This window comes from Ailuropoda melanoleuca, chromosome 4 (assembly GCF_002007445.2).
Source record: "Ailuropoda melanoleuca isolate Jingjing chromosome 4, ASM200744v2, whole genome shotgun sequence".
Classification (NCBI taxonomy): domain Eukaryota; kingdom Metazoa; phylum Chordata; class Mammalia; order Carnivora; family Ursidae; genus Ailuropoda; species Ailuropoda melanoleuca.
The window spans coordinates 62,142,995-62,156,060 of NC_048221.1; the positions used below are offsets into that span (position 1 = coordinate 62,142,995).

Genomic DNA, 13,066 nt, shown 5'->3' on the forward strand with positions numbered 1-13,066 from the left:
CGAGGAGCCCTTGCGGGCGGTGGGGCCAGGCCTCAGCACTCAGACGGCTGGCGGGAGTGTGTGGTGGGGAAGAAGCACCCCAGAAAGGTGGGTAGAGGCCATGCTCTGCAGTGGGCAAGGGGCCCCGACAACTGTGTGGCAGGGAGAGCGTGCACACCTGCAATGGCAATTTCTCTTTTGGGACAACCTGGGACAACGCTGGGGCGGGTGGTTCTTTTGTGTGTGTGACTGCTGCCTTCTGCAGATGGGACCTGATGGCTTCTAGCTGTCCCCCCCTTTTTTAAAGATTTTATTATTTTTTACAGAGAGAGCACAAGTGGGGGAGCAGAAGAGGGAGAGGGAGGGGCGCCTGGGTAGCGCAGTCGTTAAGCGTCTGCCTTCGGCTCAGGGCGTGATCCCGGAGTTCTGGGATTGAGTCCCACATCAGGCTCCTCCGCTGGAAGCCTGCTTCTTCCTCTCCCACTCCCCCTGCTTGTGTTCCCTCTCTCGCTGGCTGTCTCTCTGTCACATACATACATACATACATAAATAAATAAATAAATAAATAAATAAATAAATAAATAAATAAATAAATAAAATCTTTAAAAAAAGAAGAAGAGGGAGAGGGAGAAACCCCATGTTGGGGCTCGATCACCCTGGGATCATGACCTGAGCTGAAGGCAGACTGAGCCACCCAGGTGCCCCAAGCTGTCCCCTCTCCTGCTCCAACCACGGGCTGCCATGGGAGCTACCAGAGTTCCGATACGACCCCAGCTCCCTGGAGCCAGCTGGAGGTGGGCTCGAACGTGGTTTCCTGGCATTGCTGGGAAGCACCTGGAGGACTGGGTGAGATGTGAAGTTTGAGAGCTGGTGGGAGGGTTTCTTGCCTCCGGGCGTAGCAATTGTGCAAGAAGGGAAGGAGGCAGAGGGCGCAGATGAGAGTTCCAGAGCCCTGCATCCGGGAGGCCCGGGGTGCTGCTCCCCCTTCCTGCAGGGTGGCTGTCCACCTCTTCATGCAAATAAGCCGGGTGCCCTGAGAGCTTCCCGAGAAACCCCCTTTGCAGGAGAAAGGCGGTCCTGGTTTGGGGCTTTTGCAACCTGCGACCGGGAGAGTCCTAATATGACCTGGTCTGAACCAATACCACCACCGACTGGCATCTCATACTCGGCTCCCTTAACTTTGTCCATTAAGCACCCCTATGAAACCTGCCTTCCCTTAGCCACTTCTCCCCTCACTTCAGAGAGGCGATGCTCTAAAACTACGAAAGAGACCTTCCACTTCGTAGCGGGGGCTCCGTGAGGGAGGAGATGCCGCGACAGGGAGGGCTTACCAGGTTACCTCTGACTGTGCCAAGCTCTGATGAATCCTTCAGGCCTGACCTGGAGGGAGAGCTCTCACACCGCGAGGCCAGCTCCCCTGGGGAGGTTTCCATCTTCTTTAGAAGCACAACCAGGTGCTGGGAAAGTGAAAAAGAGTCCATTTGGATTCCTCATGAACAGTGTTCACAGGGGATCCCAAAGTGGTCCTACCTCTTGTTATAGCTTAGGCAGCAGTGATGTAATGAAAAGCAGTATGAATTTACCACCCCAATAAAGGGGTGTTCTCGCTTCTCTTAAAAACATTTCCTGGGGTGCCTGGGTGGCTCAGTTGGTTAAGCAACTGCCTTCAGCTCAGGTCATGATCCTGGAGTCCCAGGATCGAGTCCCGCATCGGGCTCCCAGCTCAGCAGGGAGTCTGCTTCTCCCTCTGACCCTCTTCCCTCTCATGCTCTTCCTCACTCTCTCTCTCTCAAATAAATAAATAAATAAAATCTTCAAAACAAAAATTTCCTGGAAGGAACTGGTCTGGTTGATGCTTATAACCATGGTAAATAATTAGCAAATACAAATCCAATGACAAAAAGTGCTAACAGAAAAGTGACGGCAATCCTAGAACAGAGTGGTCACAGTGTAACGGTGTCTTTCGAGGTTGAGGCCTTGTTTAAAATGTAGGTTTCATTATGATTCAGGCATGGTGAGGCCAACAGGTCAGGGGACTGCCACTGGAAAGATCTTTTGCTATGGTTGGGGGGGGCGGTGCATGGCACACCACACCGGGCCACGCAGGGAAGGACCGGGGTTGGCTAGGAGACAGAGCAAGTGGAAAACCTGGTTTTTATTGTGCGTTCTGAGGGATGGAGTACATGAGACCTTGTAAGCAGGCTTAGGGGTGGCTAGTTTCGGAGGGTTCCGGGACACAGGGGCTGTCCCTCATTGTAAGGTGTGTGGCCTTGAGGTGATTAGGGCAGGTGGACACAGGAGGGGTGTGGATACAGGGCTGGCACCCTGGCCGGCAGGTCCGGCTCCAGTCAGCAGGACCCTAGGATGACAAAGCCTCAGAAACACGTGCTTAATACAGGTCTCTGTTCCATAAATCATTTATGTGATTTATATGATGAAACTGTAAGTGTCTTCTAATCCTAATGAAATACTCTGTCTGTGGGTCCTTTTTTTAATGTATGACACTAATTTTATTGATGATTTAGTTTAAAAAGCTAACGATTTGTGGCTGAAGGGAAAGTAATACAATGATAGGACTTGAATTTTTAAAAAATCTTTCTCAACACTTTGTTCCTCAGTAAAAACTTGCTATCTGTTTTCTGTGAAATGGCAGCAAACATTCTTTGATAAGGCTTTGCACACGGTATTGACGTTCAGTGGTTTTTACAGATTAGCGTTCAAAGACTACTTGCATTTTTTAGTAATGTGTTGTCTTAGCCACAGGCTTAGAAGAGAGACTTCTGTTGTTTTTCACAAGGTTGTTCACCAAAGGGCCAATAATTTCTGTGAGGTGAGGTGATGGTGATTTTTTTTATGGCTCCTTGCCTGTTAATTCTGGGGACCGTGTTACAGCCCATGCGGGCACTTGACTTTAGTGTTTGTAAAACACATTCTGCTGATCCCTCCTCGTAAACACCTGTCGCACCTTGCTGGTTGCTCCCCGCTGTGGCTCTGAGCCCTTCCTGGGGCTGATCGAAGCCGACGTCGGAAGGTTCCTGAATCCAGTCTGGCCTAGATATTCTCGCAGACACAGAGACACTTGGTCTGCAACATCAAATTGCGCCATTCATGCCACCATGTTTTAGACTTTTCTGGTCCATGCTGCAGGAGGAGGAAACGCCTACCCAATGACCCACTCCTTCACTTCCCCGACGGCCTGCTCACACCACCGCCTCTCCTCTGGCCCTCTTCCAAGCTCCTGGATCTCCGTACGCTTTTGTTTCACCGAATGACAGAAGGTGAAAGACGGATTTTTAGATGAGAAGCGTAACCAACATTTACAGAGCACTTCCTGTGGGCTCCATGGCTCCTCGTGGTCCTCGGAGGCCTGCCGCTGTTCTCCCCACTTCCCGAATGAGCAGTCGAGGTGTAAGGAGGTCAGCCTGCCCGAGGTCACACACGAACTCGAGACTGTTCTGAAGCCTCCACGTTCCACCTCAGCGTGGCCTTGTACTTACTTTGATCATGTAACAGTTCGTAATGAAAATCCTACGTATCACCTTTGGCAAGCATATCGAGTGGACACTCATGGACCCGTCTCCCCAGCCCTCTGCCCCCACCTGGCACAGCGCCCCTCACCAGCGTCCACACATCTGCTCTGCCTCACCCACACTTTCAGTGCTGCGTGCAAAGGCCAGGCTTATTTTCCTTCTTTCCTTATTTTCCTTAAAACAAAACGAAAACAAGACCAAAATCAAAACCCTCCTTATGTCCGTGGTTCTTAACATGACAGGGATGGAGCCCTCTGGGCATCTTCTGAGAGCGATGGACCGATGCCAGGACGGATTACATATCCATAAAACCTTGGGAAGGGTGCTAGGGTTTCACGCATGCCCTGAAGGGTGGGGAGCCAGAGGGAACCACTTACGAGTTACACTGAGCTGTAGGCTGGGTATCAAGGACAAACTGGGGGAGTCCTCACCTTCCTCGGGCTTCATCCCTAGACTCGCATCGCTGTTCAAGCCTCACCTGGAACCTTCTCCCACAGGCACCTGGCCCACTCATTGTCCTCCCAGTGGCCCCATCTTGATGGCGTGGCAGTGATAGCCCTCTCTGGAGGTGATGAAGGCTCTAGGTGGGCTGTTGGGCGTAGTATAAATGCTAATTAATCAATGCTTACCCATCCCCTTGGCTCGACCTGAAACTCCGCCGCCTCCATCAAATCTCCTGACCGCACCGAACAGCAGGCTCTCCTTCCGTGGACCGTGAGGGCGCGGGCGGTACGCGTGGCTCGTGTGCTGTGTGTCCTGCCTCGCTATCCCGCAGGCTTCAGAGCACGCGCGCCGGAGCCAAGATTCCAGATCCGCTCGCTGTGCAACTTTGGGGAAGGTACGGGATAACGTCCCTGGGCACTGATTTTTCTCAGCAGCTACCTAATAGGGTTGCTGTGCGGATTGAGTACCTTCTTGTCTGTATTTAGAATAGTAGTCGGCACCGAGTAGGAACTTACTAGTCACTGAAGGCAGTCATCTTGTCAAATGCCTATTTAAAAAAAAAAAAAAAAGTCCTATCAGCCCTTCTCAATGCTGTATACACAGGGGGCGTTCAGAACACTCTCCCCAAGTTTCTGACCACACCGGTGGCCGACAGGGTCAAGACTCGGAGGCTGGAGAGCTGAGAGCCTCCGGCTCCTGCCCTAACCACCTGTTTGCAAAGGAGCTTGCCTCCAGCTGAGCAAGGAAAGAGGCCGGGACCTGCTCTAATGCTCTTCGCGCCGCCTCGTCCCCGCACCCCGAGGCCCAGCTCCCCAGTGGACGGCCGGTGCTGCCTCGCTCTATCTTCTCTGATCCTCACAGAAGGGCAGGGGCAGCTGCCAGGGCCGACTGCGACCCCCATCCGACGTGAGGAAACAGCGGGGGGTAGCGCGACCCGCTGCACACACAGCCCGCCCCATCCGCCCGCCCGGGGGAGGCCTCGGGTCACCCCCGACTCCCTCCCTCCTCCACCATCCCTGCTGCCGCTTCAGGCTGCGAGCTTCGCTGTTGTTTCTCCAGCTCGAGCTTGGCCTTCTTCCCGCTGCACGTCCCTGTTGCTGATTCCAGCCGTGTTTCAATGCGCCACCGGGTACCGGCCTCCCAAACCGGCCACCGCCTGACGCCCTGCTGCGTTACAGCCCCTTGTTTGCAACTGTCCGGAGACACCTGAAACCCCAAGCCAGCCCCTCTGGCGTCACCGTCCCGTCGCCAGCTGCCCTTCACGTGTTTGCCATTCTCCGCACTCCCAGATGCCTGCTCGCTCTCCCACTTGGTATCTGCCCCTGCCTCCTGCAGCCAGCCAGTCACCCACCTCTGCTCCGGCCGGCTCTGCAACATTCTGCACACACGCAACCGTTCTGGTCACCCTCCCTTCGGTCACTCAGCCTCCTGATGGGTCCCCTACTTCGAGTCCCTCCTGCTCCTGCAACAGCTGCGATCTTCCTGGAGTAGAGATTCTCCCTTGGAGCCCGGGTTCCTGAGAGCCGCCTCCCAGGACGGTGGGACCCAACACTCAGACGTTATAGGCTGATCCTTGTACAATGTGGGGGTGCAGGGTGCCGATCCCTGTGCAGTAGAAAATCCCTGCAGAACTTCGGACTCTCCCCAAATGTAACTACTAATAGCCTACCGTTGACCGGAGGCCTTATGTGTAAGGAATAGTTGTGTAACACACATTTTGTATATTGTATGTTCCTATAATAAAGCTAGAGGAAATGTTAAGAAAATCCTAACGTGCATTCACAGTACTCTACTTTCTGGAAAAAGAAAACTCAGTTATAAGTAGACCCACGCAGCTCAAAGGTCCACTGTACTATGTGCTATGATCCTACCTAAGAGCTAAAATCTTTCAGAGTCCTGTTGCTAACAGTTTGAAATCATCATCCAATCTCAACCCTCATGGCTATTTTCTTGAGAGAAGGCCAGGCTCAGGCATTTTCCGTGGGCAGCTAGCACGGACGCAGTGCTGTGACATCGTGGGCTGCCACAAACCCGCACAGCACCCTTCCCACTGGCGGCACCCCCACCTGCCGCTTCTGTTCCCCCCCATCCGCGAACTGGCCTTCCACCTGTCCTTCTTCTACTGCCGGGGTCTGCACTCCCACCTCCTGCCCCCACTCCTGTCCCAGCCAAGTCTCCCGTCCTTCAGCACCCTAGCCTGTGGCTCTATTCCTGGCTTTCCCGCACAGCACCCCGGTTTCCCCCGAGACTTCCTACGAGTCGTCTTCTCCACGAGAAGCCCCAGGCGGCCCGCACTCAGTCAGGCCTGTCCCACCTGAGCTAGCAGGAGCAGGACAGGTGCTCGCCAGATGCTGGCGGACCCGCACGCCCACCTACAAGGCCTCGGCAGACCCACCACGCGGGACCGCTTGTCCTTTCTCTCTTGTCAAGGTGATAGAAAGCACGCTCCGACACAGATGGAACAAAACCTGCCGTGACTTCACAAGAGAATGACTGCCGTGTAGAAAGATCCAGAGCACGTCTTCTACGATTTCGTCCGAGACGAATAATGCGTTGGGCATGATGCGAGGGTATGTATGGCTCCATTTTCATCAGGTTACCGTATGGTGTAAGGATCTGAAGTGTATGTACACATTTCAGGACTTGGCCTAGATTTTTAAATAAACCAATTTACTAAGAATCAGTACTAGGTAACTCTACAGAAAGGACAACTGAACACTGAGGGTCTGATTTCTTAAGTACTGTATTTATTAAAACTGTATTAAAATGGATTTAAAGCACTCTTGCACCAATTACTTTATTCCCCTCAAAAACCTACTGCAAAATTACAGTAACGTTAAAGTCTAAGTTTCTTAAAGATCTTCAGGAAACCCAGTAACGAGCTCCTCAATTTAACATTCAGCTTTGACTGAGGAGTCCAGCTGTTGGCCAGAAACCTGTTCGTGGTCTTTCAGACCCAGTGCAGGCAATTACAGAGGGTGGCCCAGGGAAGCGGCCCTCCCCACCCCTGCCCCGCAGACAGCTACTGTGTGGCAGTCTCTGGGGCACCTGCAGTCAGGGACTCGGCGCCTGGGCCCCGCCGTCGCTCTTCCGCCTCCGTGAACTCCTGGCCTACCCACCTTCCCTCAGAGCCTCCATATGTCCTTCCACAGGCACCCTTGCCGAGCCCTCCGTGGGCTGGGGAGCACCGCCCCTGGTTTAGTCTCTTGCTTATAGAGCAGTGAGCGATTAGAGACTTCACGATGCATTCACATGGCTTTCTTCCCAGCTTTATTGAGGTAGACTGACAAAGCTGTAATATATTTAAAATGTACAATGGGATGATTCGATAGGCAGTAGTCCCCCTTTATCTGTGCTTTCAGAAACCCGTGGTGGACCAGTCTGGAAGCAAATGAGCTCCCTGCTGCAGCATCAGAGGGTCAGGAGCGGCCTAACGCCGCGTCCAAGCGCCCACGTCTCCCCGCACTCATCTTGAGAGGGGTGAGTGCAGGGTATTCTGAGACACCACATTCACCTAACTTCTATTTCAGGATACTGCTGTAACTATTCTATTTGATTATTAATAATTGTTAATCTCTTACTATGCCTAATTTATAAATTAAACTTTATCAAAGATATTTATGTACAGAAAAAACCCCTGTCATGTCTTGGGTTTGGTACTATCCGTGGTTTCAGGCACTCACTGGGGGTGTTGGAACGCACGCCTGTGGATGGGGGGCGGGGGACTGTCGTACATACACACGGGCTGTGAAAGGGTTTCTACCCTCAAATTAACTAGCCCACCCATCACCTCAGTTACCACCCCCCACACTTTTTTTTTTTTTTTGGTGGGAATGCTTCAGATCTAAGCACATTTCCATTATACAATACAGAATCATCAACCATCATCACATTAAATTCATTCAGAACTAATTTATCTTCTAGATGAAAGCCTGTACCCAACGTGGAGGGCATGATGCTCAGGGAAATAAGCTGGATGAAGACAAAATACCACACAGTTATCACTTCTCTGTAGCATCTTAAAACTGAACTCCTATAAACAGCAGAGTGGTGCTGCCAGGGGCTAGGGGGAGACTGGCCTGTTGTCTGAATCCGCTCCTTGGACATGTGGCAGCTCGGCCCTCTCGGGCTCCTGACAAAGACGCTCACAATTACTTCATTCTCCTGAACATGCACTCTTGCCTCTCATTTTGAAAGGCATGTTGTAACAATGGCCGTATGGGAAAACAAGAGAATCAGGAGAAATGAGTTCTCTCATTAAATTAACGATGTAGCTCTGGAAGGTCTCCTCATTTTGGAGGCAGGGCCTTCTCGTCTGCAAAAGGAGGTTCCCTGACTAGATGTTACTGAATGTTCCTTTCAGAGCTAATATGCCAAGATTCTATGAATCATGCTTCTAAAACTACCTTCTGAAAAAGTTTAAAAAATAAAGCAGCAGAATGAAGCGAAACATTTTTTAAAAATTATGTTTACAAGGTAACCTTTACAAAGTACCTTTTAAAAATAAATCATCTCACAACTCAAATGCCTGATAGTGTTGCCCTCACACTGGCGGGCAAATATTTATTGTATGTCTGCCACATGCCAGGCACATATACACGGCGTTTCCTCTCCTCGCCTGTGAAAGAACACTTAGCGCTTCTTCCAGGTAAACTTTCTGCGGGCTCCCTCTTGGCCTGGCTTCTTCCGTTCTCTGATGCGTGGATCGGCAGTCAGCAGTCCAGCTGCGGTGTAGAAAGAGAAGCCTTCATGAACCATGGAAAATGCACACTGCCTAGCAGGCAAGCAACCAGACCTGTAATAATTTACCAGCCTGGTGTAAGTCTCATGACAGCAGTTTTGCTCTCACTCTTTTAGTTCCCCCATTTCAGAGACAAACACCAGGTACATTGTTTGAGTCTGTTCTCCTCCTACAAGGACTATGGTTCCTTGTAGGTTTTTAAGCCTGTCCAACTTAAGGTAAGTCTGCCCTTGTGTGGGTGGTCACTGTTCACCGCGACTGCACTGACGCTGCCCGCTTATTATTACAGGTGTGAAAGTTCTAACAGAGACACGAGGCAGAAAAGAAACACTATACAGTGGAGTAAGAGGAAGTATATGGACACTGTAGATTTAAGAACATGAATATACAAATATACACAATACAGTATGACTTATCAAACCTGAGAAAAGAAACTTCTGCAAGCTTTCACTCTCCTAATCATCAAGAGCAATTATGGGGGCGCCTGGGTGGCACAGCGGTTAAGCGTCTGCCTTCGGCTCAGGGCGTGATCCTGGCGTATGGGATCGAGCAATTATGGGGGCGCCTGGGTGGCACAGCGGTTAAGCGTCTGCCTTCGGCTCAGGGCGTGATCCTGGCGTATGGGATCGAGCCCCACATCAGGCTCCTCTGCTATGAGCCTGCTTCTTCCTCTCCCACTCCCCCTGCTTGTGTTCCCTCTCTCGCTGGCTGTCTCTATCTCTGTTGAATAAATAAATAAANAATAAAATCTTAAAAAAAAAAAAAAAGAGCGATTATGATTTCTAAGCAACTAATGAGTTACTCTCAGCATACGGCCCAAATAATGCACCCCCGTGGTGGCTGGAACCACAGATTTCAAGAATACCAGCCATGAGAAAGCGCTAACAATGCTTTTATAAATATGTAAACAAACCACAGTTTTTCCTTGTCTTTTTTACTCTTCCAACACTAGCACTTCCTTTCCCTGTAGACAAGGTGTGGGTATCTTATCAGGAGTATCTGAAAGGGTGTAAAGCAAAGGCAAACTCCAATCACTCATTATATACCCGTAAGTTTTTGCATTTACTTGTCTTTTAAAAGGGCATGGTATAAATATTTTAGACAAAATGCATATAAGACTTGTCTAAATTCGAGTTTGAATTATAAGTAATAATGCTTTATTACCCTTCAATATGCCCACTAAGTCAAACTGGCAGAATTACGAAGTAAGGACACGAATCCTACAAAATGGTGAATTTTTTATAAGTAAATGGATTTTTAAGAGACTTCAAGAATCGACTAGCCTAAGCCATAAGTGGTGCTTCTGTGCAGCGCGGTATCGGGACCGAGGGGCTCACGCGGGAGGGCAGGGGTTGCACAGGCCATCTTACTTGCCCGGAGATGAAGTGTGGGGCCCAGAGGCGCTAACAGCTGGTTAGGCGTGTCCCCAGCGCTTTCTTCCCGTCGTCAGCAGTTCGAAGACGGTCTTCAGCTAGAACTGCCCTGATTTATCGTTAAGTGCTTAAAGCAGTGCCCCAACGAACAAACTGGCCTACTCTTCCTCACCCTGCAGACTCTTGGGTTCCTGACGAGGTGACGGTCACCCAGTGAATCAGACAACATACAATTCAAAGTCACATCACAGTGGAAAAACGGAAATCACCAATAATGTTGGAAAGGTACAATATGGGCTTCATTATCACACTGAATAGTTACAAGTCTCTATGACAACACAAATCAGGCCCTGATTCATCTGTTAAGCGCCCTGTTAAGCCGGCTACGCAGTTAGGCCTTAAAGGCCAAAGGAAATGTTCTCTGATGCTGGGAGGGCCTCCTTTTCTTTTTCTAATTCAAATTCCCTTCACAGAAATCAAAACTGAGAAGCGTGTATGGTCCTGGAGCATAGAGAAGCCAGCAAACTGCAACGCCACGTATTTAATTGAGTATTTTCTGATTTCAGGAAACCGGTGCGGGAACCGGTGAACGCTCACGGATAAGGCAGAGACAACCACCCGCCGCTGCTCCCACCGCAGCTCATACCTTGTCTCATCCACTCGATCTCTTCCTCGGTGACAAAGCTGCACAAGGCTCTTGCCAGCGCCAGGCGTATGGCTCCGGCCTGGGACGACCGCCCACCGCCCGAGACTGTGCAGGTCGCGTCATGTTTTCCAAGCCGGTCGAGGAAGTGGAAGGGGAACATCAGCTGTTCTCTAGAACACATCCAAGGAAAGGCAGCTCACTATCAAGACACTTGTGTTACAAACTGGTCACGTGGTCAGCACTTACAGAAAGTGTATCGCGCATGCCCACGTGCATACTTCAGTCAACCCATTACAGGATCAACTCCTGGTGTTTCTGATGTCGAGACTGCTCTGCGGACAGCCACGTTTCTTCTTGGAGCAATACACACCCTCTCAGAGTTGAGCCCTTTTCTCTCATGAGAATACTGCGAAGCTTGAAAATAGCCTTGTAAAAACGTCTCAGAGCTGGGAAACTCCTCTGATCAGCTGAATCTTCCTGGTTCAGTAATCAATTATCAATGCATTAGATTCACTGAACAAAGCGTACCATCACATATCTGTGTAACGTAAGGTGCTCAACCTGACGTGGTTTTCACAGTTACTAGAACCATATTCAACTCCTACCCCCGAAACACCTATTCCTATGACTGGTTCTTAAATTGGCAGGTACCAGGCAACACGGTGCACAACGCCAGCCAGGCCCGCTTACCTCGGCAGTCTGTGACTGTGTGGGCCCCGCAGGCACCCCAGGACTGGAGAAGGGAACACAGACAGAACACGGTCCGGACCTTCTCTTGTTCAACCCAGCAAGTGTCTGTTGAACACCATTTATGTACCAGGTCCAATCACCACTGCCTCTGTCAGGTATGTTGATCTTGCCATTTGCCCTAATATCTCTACTGAATATTTATAAAAGCCGATTCATTTTGCATTGACTTGCTTTATCTGACAGTGTTAGCTTTCTAGACCCCAAATAAAACTTATACGATAATGATGCTGAAAGACACATATGGACAGGACATTCAAGTGTTACTCCTCAGGCTACAAGGGCAAAATAATCGCATGCGGACAGATGGACAGAACCTTCTCTCTGAACAAGACCTTCCAAGAACATAGTTAATTAGAATCTGCAATAGTGCTGTTTCAACAGGAATGTTGCTTCAACAGGGATGAAACAACAGCAAACACGGGCCTGAAACAACATAAATCCATACTGCTTTTTTGAATAAAGCAACCAAATAAAAAATAGCAATGTTATAAAAATAGTACTGTTCTATGTAATGGCCATATTATCATAATAACTGAAGAAAATTTAGAGACTGATAATGTAATTCCACCATTCCATTTTTTCATCAGGGAAAGACAGGCCAAGACAGAATCTATGGGATAGTGTCTCTGCATAAGTGGTTAGTGTTGTAAGTGACATTACTGAGCAGCTCTGGTCCCCACTTGTCTGGGAGCTTAAACACTTACCTGTGTTAATTCCTCAAATTCTAAGATTCCCTAACAAATGCTTATATAAAGAAATGGAGACAAACTCAGATTCTCTAATCTACTCCAGATACACTAGAGTGCCTGAGCCACGGGTCAAGGTAAGACAAACCACCAAGAAGGGTCTGGACAGTTGGGAAGTGGGTGCACACCGAGGAAGAAAACTTTCTATGTAGGTGTGACCCAAAGGGTAACAATTGAAGATGATTATATATACTATCGACTTTAATCCAGACTGCAAACAAATACGTGCAAAAACAGTCTTCATCTGCTCTCAGGTGTCTCAGACGGAATCCTGAGTTAAAAGCATCACATTTATTTAATCAAAGTTATTTTTAAAAAAATATAAAACGATCTCCTATCTTCTCTGAACACAACTCCTTATGGCACCAATTCAAAAGCATATAACTTAGCAAATGTACAAATACATGCTCTTTTTGATTTTTCTTTAATCGCTTAGAATGCTAACCTTATCTCCCCTATTACATGGCTAGTGCTGTGTGAGGAACATATTTCTTTTGTATAGATGATCAATTAAGAGTTGCTTTAGTGGTTGGCTGACAGAGCAAAGGCCTTTCCAAATCAGAAGGGTTATTAATCTTTGTATTCCACAGTACTAGGCACTTAGTAATAAATGTCCGCTGTGTAAGTGAATGAATGAATAAACAAAAATTTTCTGATAACACTGGGAAGGCAACAAAGTCAACGTTTGCTCCCAATGATCTATTTGTGCAAACAGCCTGAAGAAAGGGCTCTGGAAAGAGAGCTCGCCATCCAGCTGACTTGTAGGCGAGCATCTGAGAGATCATGTCCAACTCTCTCCTACGAACTAGCAAAGTGACCTTTAAGTATCCGGGCTAAGATCACACAGCTAGAAAACA

At 49.2% G+C, this 13,066-nt stretch overlaps 1 protein-coding gene across 1 annotated transcript in view; it reads right to left on the reverse strand.

Moving 5' to 3' along the window:
- Positions 1–8,478: 8,478 nt before the first annotated feature.
- MRPS9 (mitochondrial ribosomal protein S9) overlaps positions 8,479–13,066 on the reverse strand; it is a 65,026-nt gene continuing 60,438 nt past the window's right edge. Inside the window, exons 10-11 of the mRNA XM_002913497.4 lie at positions 10,714–10,883; positions 8,479–8,677 (exon numbers count right to left, since the gene is read on the reverse strand). Of these exons, the coding sequence (XP_002913543.1) occupies positions 8,586–8,677; positions 10,714–10,883 (262 nt within the window). The 3' untranslated portion in view covers positions 8,479–8,585. The remainder of the gene's footprint in view (positions 8,678–10,713; positions 10,884–13,066) is intronic.